At 37.9% G+C, this 15,948-nt stretch overlaps 4 protein-coding genes and 1 pseudogene across 5 annotated transcripts; all 5 read right to left on the bottom strand.

Annotated features, from left to right (window-relative positions):
• Positions 1-908: 908 nt before the first annotated feature.
• On the bottom strand, positions 909-2,636 carry LOC149080471 (uncharacterized protein F54H12.2-like). The gene is made up of 2 exons (XM_089238754.1): positions 2,323-2,636; positions 909-2,202 (listed from the first exon to the last, which is right to left on the bottom strand). The coding sequence occupies exons 1-2, from the start codon at positions 2,634-2,636 to the stop codon at positions 909-911; spliced, it is 1,608 nt and encodes a 535-aa protein (XP_089094880.1).
• Positions 2,637-6,821: 4,185 nt separating this feature from the next.
• On the bottom strand, positions 6,822-8,097 carry LOC149080470 (uncharacterized; annotated as a pseudogene). The gene is made up of 5 exons (XR_016193508.1): positions 7,938-8,097; positions 7,745-7,844; positions 7,472-7,659; positions 7,291-7,394; positions 6,822-7,176 (listed from the first exon to the last, which is right to left on the bottom strand). The product of XR_016193508.1 is annotated as an uncharacterized LOC149080470 (transcript).
• An 880-nt stretch (positions 8,098-8,977) lies between these two features.
• On the bottom strand, positions 8,978-10,250 carry LOC149080469 (uncharacterized). The gene is made up of 4 exons (XM_089238655.1): positions 10,167-10,250; positions 9,596-9,943; positions 9,163-9,503; positions 8,978-9,070 (listed from the first exon to the last, which is right to left on the bottom strand). The coding sequence occupies exons 1-4, from the start codon at positions 10,196-10,198 to the stop codon at positions 9,060-9,062; spliced, it is 732 nt and encodes a 243-aa protein (XP_089094781.1). The 5' UTR covers positions 10,199-10,250; the 3' UTR covers positions 8,978-9,059.
• A 349-nt stretch (positions 10,251-10,599) lies between these two features.
• LOC149080468 (uncharacterized) lies at positions 10,600-11,815 on the bottom strand. Its single transcript, XM_089238656.1, has 3 exons — positions 11,746-11,815; positions 10,968-11,451; positions 10,600-10,842 (listed from the first exon to the last, which is right to left on the bottom strand). The coding sequence occupies exons 2-3, from the start codon at positions 11,442-11,444 to the stop codon at positions 10,600-10,602; spliced, it is 720 nt and encodes a 239-aa protein (XP_089094782.1). The 5' UTR covers positions 11,445-11,451; positions 11,746-11,815.
• Positions 11,816-11,862: 47 nt separating this feature from the next.
• On the bottom strand, positions 11,863-13,516 carry LOC149080467 (uncharacterized). Its single transcript, XM_089238658.1, has 4 exons — positions 12,370-13,516; positions 12,169-12,270; positions 12,032-12,091; positions 11,863-11,952 (listed from the first exon to the last, which is right to left on the bottom strand). Exons 1-4 carry the CDS (start codon positions 12,565-12,567, stop codon positions 11,947-11,949), a joined length of 366 nt encoding a protein of 121 aa, XP_089094784.1. The 5' UTR covers positions 12,568-13,516; the 3' UTR covers positions 11,863-11,946.
• Positions 13,517-15,948: the final 2,432 nt, after the last annotated feature.

Raw genomic sequence — 15,948 nt, 5'->3', positions numbered from 1 at the left:
CACTGCCTTCAACACCTATCTAGCATTTATACCCAGGAATAGAAAGCATACTCGCACAGTCTTTCTTTTCATATAATTTTGGTGGTGGGGGGGAAAGGGGACTGCCTTGAAAATCAACTTGAATTTTTTTTTAAAACTTTTTTCTCATTGTGCTAAACATATTTTTCAACTCCGTGTTGAGTGATCGTTCGGAAATAGTTGATCGGAGATTACTTGTAATGATTACTTGTAAGATTTGATTAAGGAGGCTGAACGACGATTTGTCCTTACACCGTATTCGCTCATGTATAATCCTTATTAGCCTTGTATCGATCATATTCATTGTATAACCTTTTTTACCAATCATATTAATAAATGTTTTCTTATTTTCAATTGGGCGTGTTTCATTTGCGTATTGTTTTTTTAAATAACCAACAAGACAATTTTTTTTTTAGACTAAATACTTTATTTCTGGAATATTAAACGTACAGCAAAATTTTTCTTTACATATTGATAAACACCAAAATCATTTCCTTTTCTGTTTAGTTTCTCAACAATGTTTTCTAAAGTTACATTTCTACTTCTCTGTACAACAAAGAACATGGCGTATTGTCCACAAACATTGGATGTAGGCGACTGTAAAGGAGTCGAGTTCCATAAAATGTTTTTATATCTTCTTGTAAACGATTCAATTTCTTTTCCATAAGTCTCTGGTTTCTGTCCATAAGAATCTAAAAATTCCAAGGTGTTCTTGTCAGGAATGTTGATTGCCATCCAGTGAGAACCAGGCTCCGTATGCTTATCCGTGTTCACAACCAAAGACGATGGATAGGTTTTTATATACGCTGGTAGTTTGTCACATGGAAACACACCTATGAAATACGGCGTTTCCCGTTCTAAGATTGTTTTTATTTGAGACGAATACATCTTTAGCTGCTGAAATCGTAGAGGATGTTTCGTGCTTGGTTTATCTCTATGACGTTATCGAACTCTAGATAGACAATGATTGAAACTGGCTGGATAAGAGGAGCTTTAATCTTTGTTTCTAGTCGTAGATTACCATGTCTGATCAAATTGAAATGATCGCCTTGGCAGAGATCGGCACTCAGATCAAAGGCATAGATAGCATATCCCAAAGGGAATTCGTTTCTAGAGATGTCTATACCTCTGTCTTGACATGCTTTTTCAGTTCCTAAAAACAAACTGTGGTACGCTCTGGCACATAAACCTTGATCATATTGGGGTTCTAGAGGCTTAAAAGGTACAGGTTGTCCGTCAGTATACGCTGCTATGAAGTTAAGATCGTAATGTTTAAAATGGAATGGTGATTTGTTATACGATACCGAAAAAGCGTCGTTGTCTACTAGTCCGACCACCACTCTTTTGGGTAATTGACCAACTACGACACTGTCTTGAACCCACGACATGCTTCCCTGATGTATCGAATAGACTTTACATATTACTCTGTCTATCGGATACTTGGCTGACGTATGACTTAGAGCCTTTGCATGTCCTACAAGCACACCAGGTGACACTTTCACATGTCTTATGTATAAACAAGCGTCACGTAGGATAACTTTGAAGTTTGCACCTATGTCTGGTGATAGCAAACAGAATTCCGGCTTGCTACGAATCATCTTTATTCTTAGAGAAACAAGATTCAGTAAGAGTCGCTGTTGACAGAATATGTCTCCGTGAACCGAACCTATCATGTCGACGGTCTTACTCTCTTCGATGAACGCTGCGCGTTGTTTTAGACCTTCGTTGGGAGTCGCTGACGTGGTATCCACAACATCCATTCTTCCGGCAGTGTCTTTATAAAATAGTTCTGTAGTCAGCTGACAGGTTTTACTTTCGTTACCGTGATTCAAAAGTTTTTCTATCATAGCCCTGTAGGGGTATGTGTTACTGGAAGACGATATGAGACGATCATTCAGAGAAACATCAACTTGGGAAAACAGGGATTGCCAGAACAGGTTCACAGGTGCAACTTTACTCTCTTTACTAAGAAAAGTCCCATCTCCTTTCACGACCTTAGCTTTCACGTGAATTAATGTTTGAGAGAGATCTAGATACTCGTCACCGCTTCCGCCAATGTTAAATTCCAGAGGGCCTCCATCGGAGGCGTTTGAAAGCGGATAATAGGTGATCCATTTTCCACTTTCTATGGTGGTCTGCGTCCCGGGTAGAGCGAATAGATTGAGTTCGGATTTGAGGTGAATCCTTCAAGAGAAAAGCCATCACGGATCAAAAATATCGTGTGTGTTCACGTTGGATCGTTTGGCTAAAATGATGCGTTTCATCTTCTTGCGTTTCCTTTTATGTCCCGCTCCGAACATGGACCGAGTCTTGGCCACTGCTTTACCCGTCAGTATCTTACCAGCTTCACCCATTCTTCTCTTCGCAGCGATTTTGACGTTTTCACCTTTCATTACATCATCAACAATATCAGCACCAGAGCGTAAAATCTGTTTGCCTACAGTTTTACCTCCTGTTTTCAGGAAAGGCATGGCTACTCTAAAAAGACTTCCGAATATGCTCCCTAGACCATAACCTCTCTGAATCGCCACGCCCGAATAATACGGCAGGCCTTGTCCGGCTTGTTGGACATAGTAGTCCTCAAACTGTTTAGTGCAACAATGGTAAGGAACCTTCATCTTTCGTATCTAATCCGTAAATGACAATCGATCGATAAGACCAGTGTTTTTATAAGAGCTGTCGCGTGCGGAAATGAAGAATAAGAATCGATTTTCCTCTACTGAAAGGTATATAATCTCCCGAACTGTCCCGAATTTCGATCTCTATAGTCTGGAAATCTTTTCGGGCTATGGGAAGATAGTGAGGCCTGCCATAATGTGAACTTATAACATCGTTATCTTTTCCTTGCACGCGAACGACTCTTAGTAGAGGAGCCTGGACGTCGCCAACAACCTGAGGTTGTATGATATCTGAATAGACGTACAAAACGGGAAAAAACACGTTAGTGTCAGCAACGTAAAGACTTTCAATCGTTTCTTCGACCAGCATGGGTTCGAATCCCAGAAGCTCAGCAATACCGGATTTTAAAAAGTTTTGCACCACCTTTTATTGTAATTTTCACTTTCCGGGTGCTTTCATCGTAATTGAACAATATTTTGTTTCTTAAAGCAGGTATCTTCAGACTGCTCAAGAGATCTGGAACTGTCTCGTAATATCCAACTGGTACGTTTCTTCCTTGTAGCTATTATTTATTATTTTATTTAGCGATTATTTTTCTTCGTTATATTAAACCACGTATGGGAATAAACAATTTCTGATAGGGCACATTCCCATTCACCAGTCAAACTTATGGGAAGCGATAGTCTTGTGACAAAATGGGATGTAGTGTTTTGAGGATAGTATGACACTGAACTGTCGCTGGGAAGTGTTACATAGAACGACATCTTGTTGAATGACTGATAAATACGTGATCACCGTCATTTATATGCGCTTGAGATGAGACACCCACGCATTGAAACGGTTGTCGTAGCCTTTAAATTTAACGTAATACTCCATTCTACCTCTTATTTTACGTCTTTTTAAAAAATTTTCTACTTGATAATATTCGCTCGGTTTCACTTTTGGTAACTCAGATTCGTAAAAAGTACCTTGAATAACTTCACCGTTAAAGTCGGCTATCCTGTACACTGGAGGGACTCGTTCGAGTCTCTCTTTAATAGTGAAAATTTCACGTGTCCAATTATGCTCTGATGCTTTCTCGAAAATCATTTTGGCGCGGCTTATGCGAACCGTATCTCCAATGTCAAACTTGAACTTTGTTTTCACGGGTTTCAAGATGTCCTTATACAATTCATTCCAAACAATCGATTGATTCTTATCAGTTACGAGGATGGGTTTGGTTTTGATACTACGATGCCATGTGTTGTTATAGCTATGCATTAATTTGCTTAACACGTCTACATATCTATGTGTATTTCTGTGTGTGAAATATTTGAACATTTTCTGTTTCAATGTTCTGTTAAATCTCTCGACGACAGAGGCTTTTTTCTCGCTCTCTGTTGAAAAATGTATGACACCCATGGATTTTAGATATGATTGCAGAGTTTTATTTTTGAACTCTTTACCCGCATCCGTCTGTAAATAATTGCATACACGATCCTTGAAAATTTTTCTGAACGCCTTGGTTACTTCTTTTCCGGTCTTATCTTTCAAGGGTATGGCCCAACCGAATTTTGATAAAATATCAGTGCATGTAAGTATGTATTTGACGCCTTTGTTCTCCTTCTTGAACGCCTGCATGTCTACCAAATCAGCTTGAAATTGTTCGTTTATACCTCCCGCTATCACTCGATTCCTCCTAAAATTTTTTCTCGAAGGTTTGTGCAAGGTATATGCCTCATTACCCTGTAATAATTCTTTGACGTCTTTCAAAGTCACATTGATATCGTTTTCTTTCAGACTCTTGTGAAACGCATTGATTCCTCCGAAACTGGCTGGTTCGGAGGGATTTGTGTATTTATCCATATTTTTTCAAAATCTGATATTCTTTTCCTGAATCTTATTACATCTTCAACCCAAAATCCTCTTCTATCTTCGCACCCAACTATGAATGTTGCTACGTTATCACTAAAACACACCCGTTTCTTACTACTGTTCATTAGCAAATGATGTTAATATATCGCGTGTGATTAAATACCAGAAAAAAAACCGAAGTTTTTTAATAAACGAAACAACACAAGATTTTTCAAGTTTTACTTTTCTTTTATTGTATAAAAAACTGTAGTTACAAGTTCAACCATTCAGATGACAATATACGTTCAACAGAATTTTTAAATACTTCGTTTCCCCTAGGTGATTTTCCAGTAACCTTTTGTCGTAAATTATGTCTAACGAGTTCCACGATATTCGATCCCGGGACCACAACACCATCTTGCATAAGCTCGCCATCCGCATTCCAGAACAATTGTCTATTATACACTTTCATGGTATCAACCAGTTCTTTAGCTTTTTCCTTTTGTTTCGGAGCGGTTTTTCGAATGATCATGTTCTCGATACTGGGTCTCGCATCTTCTTCTTTTCCCCTAAAATTTCAACAACTTTATTTTCTGCAACTGCTAGGTATTTTTGCAATACCTGTAGATAATGTTTTGCTTTTTCATCATCTCTCAGCCCTTTCTTCTTGAGGACACTGTTGATATCATCATCTAACTTGCTTAATTGTTGTTCAACAGCATTAAGGTGTCTATCTACCGAAACGATGACGTATTTTTTAGCGTGTTCCATTTACGAGAGAAGAGATAACGGATATTGCGGCTGGTAAAAGCAGGCTGAGAAAGCCGTTACCTCTCTGGACTAAAATACGTCGTTTTTTATATAACGGTAGATTCTTCTTGGACAAAGTTCTCAGACTCCTCTTGTGTCTAGTGAGTTTGGCTTTCTGAGTTTTCGTGATAGGAACATTACCTTTTAACACGTTCAGACAAACTTCGCATAGAGCTTTTATGACACCGTTGCTACTTCTCTTTATCAGAGCAGTGCGTTTTCTGCCTCTACAACAGGTTAGCTGTTTAAGAGTCTCTAAATTTTTCTGTATACATCTCGAACGTTACTGACAGTCGAAACCTCTTTCACGAATATAAATACCATATTTGACGGCTTTGACCAGTGCGCAGTGGGGAAAATTGCCGTGTTTAAAACAGATGACTTTTGGATTACGTAGAGATGGGGAGTGAGGACATGCAATGAGATCATGGCATGGTTTTCCCGTTATCCGTTCAATGAATTTGCATTTTTCAAGACCTTTGCAGTAAATACCAGTATACGAGTCCGACAACAATGAAAGAATTTCTGAGCATTTTTCATAAGGTAAATCCCCACCAGTCCAAGAAATGCGATGCAAATTTGATATCACCCAAACAGCTGACGATTTTGCTTTACTGCTCAGTTCAGACCTGTCACATGGTGGTTTAAATGTATATGTACCGTAACTACTGCCGTCTAGCGAAAAGTAGGCCAATTCTTTAACTATAAAACCGTTTCTCTCACATTGGAACCCTTCAAAGTCTAGAACGAGACCACCCTCCATGACGTGTGACTGCTTCCACTGTTTGACACGGAATGAACTATCTAGGCTGGTAAGCGTAATAAGTATCATCATGGAAAAAACCGGTTCTCAGTCGCAATTGTTCATCTGTATTCGGTTTCAAGTCTATCATTAGGTATCCATAAGCTGGCTTACAGGCATCATTAAAAACCTCTTGAAAAAATGCTTGTTTACCAGGATACATCTGTCTAGCTAAATGTTGAACTTGGCTTCTATCTCTCGGATTTTTAAACAATACCAAGTAATGCGCATTCAAAGATATTTCCCGCATCTGACTGCCTTTATGAAAGAAATTTTGAACTATGAATATCACAGAAAGGTTTCTGTGGTGACTTCCACGAATAAACAAATTAGTTAAGCGTTTGTCATTGCCAAGTTCGGTCATCAAGTCGTCAATAATAAAAAGAGATTTTGATCCAATATAAGACTCGTAATCCGATGGTAATCCTTCAACGAATTTAACTCCTGAAATCTGATCATAAAATGGTTGATAAACTCCATAGAACCAGACTATTTCTGAAGGAAACGGATGTATCATTTCTTCAGCTATGAGTCTATGAACAAATCTAGTTTTACCCGAAGAAGTCGGTCCAGACACTATACATCCAAAAGGATGTTTCAGCTTCAGCTCTTCCATCGCGAATGATAGATATCTGTGTTGACATGACATTAAATACCTGAACAAAAGAATACTCAAGAACGAGAGAAACAAATCAATAACAAAAATAATTTATTAAGGATAAAGGGATTATATTGCATATCGGGGAGTGAATTTATATTGCGTAAATTTGTATGACTAAAAAAGTATTGCATTTTAATACCCGAATGGCAACGTCGAGAAATCAGGCAATAATACTCGCTTATCATAGATGATGCCATACTTCTTCTCTTCCACTGTAGTAAGAATTCGTCTTCTTTTCGCTTCCCTGGTAATTTTGTAATTGTCTCTAATGACGACTTTTGCAGTGAAGTCCACGGACTGAACCAGAGCTTTCATTCTATTGTAGTTGAGGGACTGAGAATTCTGATAGTTGAGCGTGAACCCCCTTATGTATGCTGTATCTTACAACATGTTTTCCCATCAGACCTCCTATACGCGTAGTTCTTGGCTCCACCTATAAAAATTAATGAGATTAATCGGCACATAAGTTTTTTCCCTGTTAATGTCATTCAAACGAAAATAAATGTTCACAAATAATAGTTTTTAATAAGAATAATGACAAACGTACCAGATACGTATTCTGTAATCACGCAACCATCAAGCTCATCTGTAAATTCTCCAAGAAAATCTCCTAAGGGTGGGTCGTTGGTCCCGTTGCTGGCATATATGATTCTGAAATTTAAGAAATGTTTGATTCTGAAAAAAGAAACGATTTGACACTTGATTATTTTTAATGAAAAAAAACTTACGAATCGGTGTCGAAATACAGCAAAGCATCTCCTAGCTTTTCCATCTCGGAATATAACTTTAAACGGGCCCATGTTGTTGTGAACGCAGCGAGGAATATATTCGTACGATCCCTTTGAGGAATAAAGTAGGCCTTGTGATGCCATTGGATAGCCGCAATGTTATCATTCGGTAAATACAAGTCTACGACCTGCAAATGATGAAATGAAATATAAATAAAAAACTGTGATGAAAATAATTTAAATATTTCAGAAAATTTTATAAAGTATATGTACCTCTATTGCAGGATCATTCATCATCTTATAGAATTCTGAAGCCTTGGTCACGTATGACAACTGCGTTTTATTTTCTTTCATACCCCAACGTCCCCAAAAACTAAAAAAAAATAATACTCTGGTTACGGACTTGATGCATAATTTTCAACGATTTGCACGTTTTAAAAAATTTTCAATTGTTTCTCTCTCTTACCTATTCAAACACAGTTTGGCCACTTAGCGTCGACCTGGGTTAATTTGGATATTTTCAGGATCCAGCTGTATGTTTTCAACTTGCTTGTATTTCTTAATGTACGAGCTTTTCTCCTCATCCGTCACACAATTTGATGGCCAACCAGAGGATTCTTGTTAGATTTTTAGGAAGGCGTTTATATAAGGAGCAAAAAGACCTTCCCGAGATTGCTCAAAGTGATAAACCTAGAAAAACATATGAGTTGAAAGTTATTTATAGATTAAAAAATGTTAAAGTAAAAAAAAAAGCGTTAGTGTTATTTCACGAGTCTGAAAAAAAATTTACCTCGTATATTTCCTTTACAACATAGTCTTTCTCAATTGCCTTCTGAATCTCTGCAGTAACCCAAGTCCCCGTGAGACTCCTCTCTTCGTCATCATGGTGACATTCTTTAGCCTTTGTTCCCACACATGTTCGACATAACGGAAAGGTTAGCTTTCCACCAGATCTGGAAAAAAAATCGATATTTAGAGAAGAAAATCGAGTATCTTAAATGGATAAACACTTTTATGAAATGAAATATTAACTGTTAAATGACGTTCTATTTATCGGTACGGGAGGACGGGCAAATATAATCCTCGGGGTGGTAAAATCTTGCATTTCATCACGCCAAAATATGCTGACGGGTCATCGAAATTTTCCGTGATAATTTTTGGATGCCCGATCGGATATCTGCAATATTAAAAAACAATAAATACGAGAATAACATGGGAAAAACTTGGTACGCATAAACACTAAATGATTACTCACTTGCAATATTTATTGACCCACGGATATAGAGACGTGAAGTCGATGTATTTAGCAGTGCCTTTATAAAAGAGCTTGGTGGCATTGGTCCTTCCACCGTAGAAAGCGTCTCTGGGTTCTAGACGGTCGACATAGTGAAAGTCTGCCAAAAAGTTTGTCAAATTGGCATCCGTTTTCTTCATAGCATTAAAGTCGTGTTCCCAGATGACTTCAAGCCTGTATCCGGCCTGACGAAACTTTTGTTCTTGCTCAGATGTTTTTTTTATAGAGTTCATACATGCGTGTCTGAGTGCTGGGGTTCACCATGCCTTTATCGAAGCACTGTGGACACCCGTGTCAATAACATCCTGGAAAGAAATAAAAAATTTAATCATTGACACACACACACACACAAAAATAATAAAACGAATTTAAAATAATAATAATCGATGACACTTACCACGAAACAAAAACACGGTGTTTGTTTCCTCACAAAACCGGTCGACACTGAGGTCAAGCACACGTTTCTCGCCTACCCCGTTTCGTGCATGTTGTATATTTTGGTTGTTCTTTAAGGCCAGATATGATAACCATTCCGCGCAGAGCCGGCTGCTGTTTGTTTGGTTGACATATCCATTGACGTGCACCATTCCAATAGAACCTTCGTCGAGGGATTTCGACCGGTACGTTGCCATACAGGCAGAAGCAATGGTCAGGTATTGGTAGGGGTCGACGTCAGCGAGTGCCAAAAATTCGTTTCGAAACTGCAAGCAGCAACGTCGAAGTATATCAATGTCTGACCTGAGAAAAAACAAAATGCAAATAATTACTCTACTGTATGAAATCATCAAAAAATCAAGTTATGGGTTTATCCATTTAGTCCAACAACTTACTTGCAGTATTCGTACATCTCTTTTTGGAAGACGAATTTTTCAGCTTTCCTCTGCTCGTACCAGTTTTCAAATTTTGCTTTCATATCAATGGAGAATGATTCTGCATTATAGAAATTCTTGGATGGAAGGGGTCCGTCATAATCTTGATTTTCTGGGCGATTGAAGAGGTGGGGGAAGAAACCTTTCTTCAATTCGTCCAACCCAAACCTCTTCGGTAGTTTGGAAAGAGCCATGGGCAATAAGTTCAAACTATCGATGATGCGGATTTTGAGCGTATCCAGACTCAAAGTCGTGATCTTTGAGCCGCACGGCACAACAGAAGGTTTGATACCTTGCTCTAGGAGGTATCTATAAATAAAATAATAATAACGTAATTATTAACAGACCCATGTTTTTATAATTTTGATAAAACCATAAATAATGAAACATAAAAATGTTTTTTCAATATTTTGAAATTGTTTATACATGTGAAGAAAATTGTAACCTAAAACATTCTGAAAAAATCAAATAATAATTAGCGAAACATAAAATGATTTTTTTCAAATGTAATAATAATAAAAAATAAACTTACTTGAGCAGAAACTGGCCATCATATCCTTTCATGTTGTGTGCGATGGCTGTAAATCCTTTATGTTCTTTGCGAAATAACCATGTGCAGAAGTCATTGATGGTGTTGTACCCCTTGAATACAGTCTCCTGACCGTCGGCGTATTGCACTACGGCATAGTTCACGATGTGTTCGCCCGACGACTGGTCAGATTCAAAATCAAAGAAGATGAGTTTTTCCGAAGGATCTTCGGGGCTATCTTCTTGATGGTGCAGAGATGATGCTCGTCGCGGTGAAATTTTTTACAGTTGCTGCAATATTTTTCACCGCAGACGTGTTTGTCTCGGGGTCGTTCCTTGGTCACCAGAAATTTTTTGCATATCGGGCACTCGTAGAATTGTTGACAGTAGCTGTTGTTTTTTCCTCCAAGACTCTTGTGTCTTGTAAAACAGTCATCCTACCGACATAGTCTATGGCAGTCCTTGCATGTTTGAGACACCCCAACAGTACATGATTCTTCGAAACATGTATTGCAGCTGACACTGCATTTATGTTTCTGGATATGGTTGTAGGCTTTGTCACAGTCCGAACAATAAAATTTGGAGCCGTGGAACCCCTTGGGAGAAGTGATCAGGTCGTAATGTTCATTATGAAGCAACAAAAATATTTTTTTGTCCTTCTTAGGTGTCTTGAACACCACCTAAAACATAATTTAAAAACATAAGTGAATTTTGTTCATGTAAGGGAATATCGATAATGTAAGGTGTAAAATATTTTGATAATATAAAGTGAAAAAACCGTCAATATAAACTATTCAGTCATTACCTGATAAAACTCTTCCGACGCCTTGACAAATATCTGTACATCTAGAACTGTGGCAAACTTATTGATAGCGTCAAAACCACAGGGGCCCTCGTGTACTACAGCCATTCGATACAGGTCCAAGGCCATTTCTTTCTGCAAATTTCTGCGTCCTTCTTTTACCAGGGAGAGTTTCGGATGATTATCCAAGATGGCTTTACCGACGACTATGGCTCTGGCACAGCAAAGTCCATCCTCAGGAATGGTTCTGATTGACCTCTTTGACAGCCGGTCAGTAGAGATGTTGATTAGTTTACGACGGCCCCCTGCTCGTGGCAGCCTGACGGTAATGACTTCGAAGCATAAAGACGGGTCGTTGAGAGGTATAGAATTCTTGCTCTGCAATACCTTCATTATCACTGCCAGCAGTGATTCGATGGTGAGCGAGCTCACTTCAACAAGTGCTGTACTCACGGGCTTTTCAAAATTTTCGGAGGTCATGACCACACTGAAAATAAAAAAAAAATCAAATCTATTATTTAAATCTATTATTCAAAATGTATTATTAAAAATCTATTACTCAAAATGTATTATTAAAAATGTATTATTAAAAATGTATTATTAAAAATGTATTATTAAAAATGTATTATTAAAAATGTATTATTAAAAATGTATTATTAAAAATGTATTATTAAAAATGTATTATTAAAAATCTATTATTAAAAATCTATTATTAAAAATGTATTATTAAAAATGTATTATTAAAAATCCATTATATTCAAAATTAATCTATGATCCATACCGAATCCGATCCTCTGGGTGTAGACCTCTCGTCGTTTCTTCTATCAATTGCCTCAACAACGATCGCAGAAAAGCTATGGCAGATATCAATCGGGTGGTTGGGTCCAGAAGAGCCTCCGTACGTATCCGGTGAGAAAGTTATCTGTTCGGCATTAAAACGAGCATTTTTCTTCGGTGACTTTTCTTGCAGAACGTATGGGCGTCAGGTCTATTGAAGAAAAAATATATATTGAGAATTGAAAAAATAAAATGATAAATCAATGAAACATAAATTAAATAAAGCTTACGGAATTCGACGTTCCCTCGCCAGGATCACAATCTTCTCCGCCTATCTGTTCCATGGCATCCTATCGGAAAAGAAACATATAATAAATAATATTGAAATTGTTAATAATCAAATGTTATTTTAAAAATAAGTGGGCACCTTCTCAACCTGTGTCCAGTTTATTTCCTGTGAAAACGGATTTTCAGCAATAATAAAGTCCGCTTCATCTATCGCAAAGTCAGATCCAAATAATATAGCATTCTGTAAATAAAATGATATTCGTAAACACATTGATAAAATACATTGATAATAAATAAAATACAGTATATTGCGATTAACAGAGACAAAATAAGAAATTACCTGTTCTTCTAGATCCCAATCTATGTTATCCGGCAGAGGGTTACTGCTAAACACAGCGTCGTCGTTGAAAGCTGACATGTTCTTGTTATCGTCGTTCTCAGAAGAATGAGAATGTTTCGCTGATGCAGTGGTGTTTTCTGGCGTATCTGTGCACGGGTTCACCAAGTGAAAGCAAGGTGAGCCCCTTTCAAGCTTCATGATTGGTCGATAGGTGGAAATCCGTTAAAGTTTTTTAAAACTCGAACTATCGCCCTCACACGTCGTTGGTTCATGTTCATACATGAATTCGTTTCCGAGCAGCAACCCGGTGGTCGTACAGCAATGAGTTGGAATTGAAAACCTGGACACAAGGCAGGACAAAAAACGCTGCGCAACAAAACTCTCGAACAGGTGAGGTAGAAATATGTAAGGACCGCTTACAATAAAAGCGGAAATGGTGTGGTCAAGATTATTGTTGGGGTTAAAAATACAGTACTCGGCCATAATCGAAGTAGTTATAGGTGAGAAAGAAATTTTGAAAAATATCCGAACATAACAGAGAATATAATTTTCACCGTCTGGACGTGAAATGTAATGGTATCGTATTCATGAATGGAAATGCTCTTTTGTCATCCAACATAACCTAAAAGGGGAGAAATATGGAAGATCGCGTCCCTCTGAAACGGCTATTGTGAACCATTCCCCTTTTTTCATCAATAGTTATCGATGTTCTAAGAAGAGCGAGCTTTCTTATGCGGGATAAAATCTTATGCTCCCCGTAAATATAATAATAGGAAGAAATGTCGTATATGATAAAATTTATCGTACGCGCCATAATGGACGTGATGCCTGAGAAGATTTTTCGTCGCAATAAATATTTTGACAAAAAGGGACGGAGAGAACTCTTGTATGGTCAACGAAGGATGAATTCTCCCGCCACATTTGTATAATAAGAAAAAAAACCACACTTAGCAAAACGCGCCATTTGTGGTCATCGTATTCACAACATTTTCTTATTGTCGTGCTAGTCGCAACAGAGGGTTTTATTTAACAGTTCGTGAGAAAGAACGAAATGTGGGAGAAAAAAAAAAGCGCCGAAGCAGCAACGTCCATAACAAAAATAATAATATAAAAACCACTAGGAGAAGAAAAGGGTAGAGTGAGAAAAGTTTTCCCGCCATATCTCTATCAGTATATAACTGAAAGTCTATAACAAAAAAATATACATATATAAAAGCCCAAGGAGAAAAAAAAGTGGGTGGAACAACCCCCCCCCCACCATCGAGGTAAAAAAAAACCTGGACCAACAATAGGGAGGGAGTTTTCTCCGCCATGAACGGTGAACAAAGCTCCTGACCAACAAGGGGGGGAGTTTTCTCCGCCATGAACGGTGAACAAAGCTCCTGACCAACAAGGGGGGGGGGAGGAGGCCTATGGCACCTGTAGCGCCCCCTAACGGCGAACAAAACCCTCGACCAACAACCGGGAGGGAGGGGGGGCACTCTTGCCACGCAAGGGGGGCCCATACTACTACCGTAATATGGGTTTGGTAGTTCTCAAGACATAAGAAAAAGATCGAATATGAATTATGAATTTTTTTTCATAAGAAAAAGATCAAAAATTGGAGAGAATTTCTGGATCGAAAAATTAAACAGAATTTCTTGAAAATCATAAATATTTTTTATCTTTTTCTTTTTTCCCCTTTTTTTTCAAATCAAATCAAATTTATTGTTAACATATAAAAGTACAAAAAAAAGAAAAACTTAACAAGGAGTCAATCAAATAAAAAAACCCATTCTGGTAAATGCTAGTAAAAATTAATATGGAAAAGAAAATATTCAACTGAAAAATTTTTAGTTTTCGAAAAACTTCAGAAAATATATACATGCTGAATTAAATTAAATGGTCTATTTTTTCATTATTTAGCTTTTTATTCTTCAAGTAAGCAAACAAATTAACACAAAGATTGTGAAAGAAATTAATGTGATGTTTGCGACTGTATTGAATCACAAAGTTTTGAAAAATTAAGCTCAAAAGAGGATAAATATGAACTCAAATCCAGAGCTGCATTCAATCTGTTTCTATATTAATTTTTTATGTAAGTATACGAAGAAAGCGCTCGTTCAACAAGCTCCGTGCTAACAAACGGCAACAAAAACATTATGGCTTTTCTAGAAAGTTCAACGTATTCGTCACCGCGGCAAGCTCAAAAACTGATTAGTTTCACCATTCCATCATTGAAGAGGATCTTCAGAGGGGGTATCTAGATGCGAGCTCTAGCAATTTCTCCTTTTTCTGGAATTAACAATGAAACCGGTTCGAGATACTCTTCTTTGTAAGGATTAGGTATCCACCGAGCACCCATTCCCGGCTCTGAAAAATATTTTTCAAATGAGGATTTTAATCCTTCCAAGTGGCCGACTGTTAAATTTTTTTCGGCTTGTGACAAGAAATCGTGAAGTGTTGCAAACACTTCCTAAAAAAAAGGGCTTCCTCGTGCCGAAGTTCGAACATGTCCATGTCTTCACGCGACAATTTAAACGATCTGTAGTTGGTAGGATTCACCTTGACAAAGTTGACAACCTGAACCGTTTCATCAAGAACGTTTCACAAATTTGGAGGCGACAGTTTCGATGCAGGGATGTGTCTGTGAATATAGCAGCGAGTCCATTTCATTTTGGGAGCGACTTCTGCCACGCGTGCACGACGGCCTGAGTAGCAACATTCCATGGATTTTCCTCCATCTGTTGTGAGCCCAATGCATTTTGACCATTGAACTCCTTTTTCAACGAAATAATGATCAATTGCTTCAAATAAGTCTTTAACAGTCGTACCCTCCCCCCCCCCCTTCAATGGGTCACAAATAAAAATATTTACTTCGAATTCTCTTTCAAGTACTTAATTACAAGTAGCGCAGAATATTGCGCAAAACGTCGGTACTTTCGTCGACTTGGATAGAAAAAAAATTCACAACCTTTGACGTGACTTATGACTGTGCTCTCAACATCGTCTGACACGTCCTGCATTCTTCGAGACACCGTATTATTTGACAGAGATATTAAACTCATTATAAGAGAACTTTACTCTGCAAACATGCATCTGACTGCATATTTTCACTAATAGTGTTTTTTTCTTCGTCTCGCAATAAGATAGCTAATATAGTATTAGATTTCGGTAGCTTTGGCAGGACACTTTTGAAAGATTCAAAATATGTTTTCACGTTTACAGGTGCACGGTATTTCATTTTGGTGTTTCAGTCCGCTTCGTAGTCATCACGTGAGTAGTAGCTGCTTGGTAGAAACGTTAACGTAGAAAATTGTGGGATTAACCATCACCTAGAAGGCCTCCGCACTCTGCCTGTGACGTCAGTAAGTAGTCTATTTTCCCTCAGAATATTCAGGGAAAAAACTTCCCTTCTCGTGCCAGTATCAATGTTGTGAGGAAAAGAAATGATCGACCTCAGAATTGGCGATTTCTATGCCCCACATCCAATCACTATGCGACTTTTGTGAGGCAAGCAGGAAGATTCGACGCCAAAATAAGAAGAAACCAAATACGATGCTGTGTGGCAAACTTGCTAGGTAGTCTGAATGACGTTTA

Source organism: Pholcus phalangioides, unplaced genomic scaffold (assembly GCF_987345545.1).
Source record: "Pholcus phalangioides strain wild (caught in Gottingen) unplaced genomic scaffold, Ppha-v1.0 ptg000011l_1, whole genome shotgun sequence".
In the NCBI taxonomy this organism is placed as follows: Eukaryota; Metazoa; Arthropoda; class Arachnida; order Araneae; family Pholcidae; genus Pholcus; species Pholcus phalangioides.
Note: the sequence above shows the minus strand (reverse complement) of the source record. Positions and strands in the feature narration are given on the sequence as shown.

What these genes read in the sequence shown, in the direction of transcription:
- LOC149080471 (XM_089238754.1), bottom strand. Translation starts at nt 2,636, where the DNA reads ATGAAGGTTCCTTACCATTGTTGCACTAAACAGTTTGAGGACTACTAT. An exon ending in AAAGCAGTGGCCAAGACTCG is followed by an intron (nt 2,203 to 2,322) that starts GTCCATGTTCGG and finishes TTTCTCTTGAAG; the next exon opens with GATTCACCTCAAATCCGAAC.
- LOC149080468 (XM_089238656.1), bottom strand. Translation starts at nt 11,444, where the DNA reads ATGACCTCCGAAAATTTTGAAAAGCCCGTGAGTACAGCACTTGTTGAA. An exon ending in CGTCGGAAGAGTTTTATCAG is followed by an intron (nt 10,843 to 10,967) that starts GTAATGACTGAA and finishes ATTATGTTTTAG; the next exon opens with GTGGTGTTCAAGACACCTAA.
- LOC149080467 (XM_089238658.1), bottom strand. Translation starts at nt 12,567, where the DNA reads ATGAAGCTTGAAAGGGGCTCACCTTGCTTTCACTTGGTGAACCCGTGC. An exon ending in ATTGGGATCTAGAAGAACAG is followed by an intron (nt 12,271 to 12,369) that starts GTAATTTCTTAT and finishes TTTTATTTACAG; the next exon opens with AATGCTATATTATTTGGATC. An exon ending in ACTGGACACAGGTTGAGAAG is followed by an intron (nt 12,092 to 12,168) that starts GTGCCCACTTAT and finishes CTTTTCCGATAG; the next exon opens with GATGCCATGGAACAGATAGG.
- LOC149080469 (XM_089238655.1), bottom strand. Translation starts at nt 10,198, where the DNA reads ATGAAAGGATATGATGGCCAGTTTCTGCTCAA. An exon ending in GATGGCCAGTTTCTGCTCAA is followed by an intron (nt 9,944 to 10,166) that starts GTAAGTTTATTT and finishes TTTTATTTATAG; the next exon opens with ATACCTCCTAGAGCAAGGTA. An exon ending in GAGATGTACGAATACTGCAA is followed by an intron (nt 9,504 to 9,595) that starts GTAAGTTGTTGG and finishes GTTTTTTCTCAG; the next exon opens with GTCAGACATTGATATACTTC.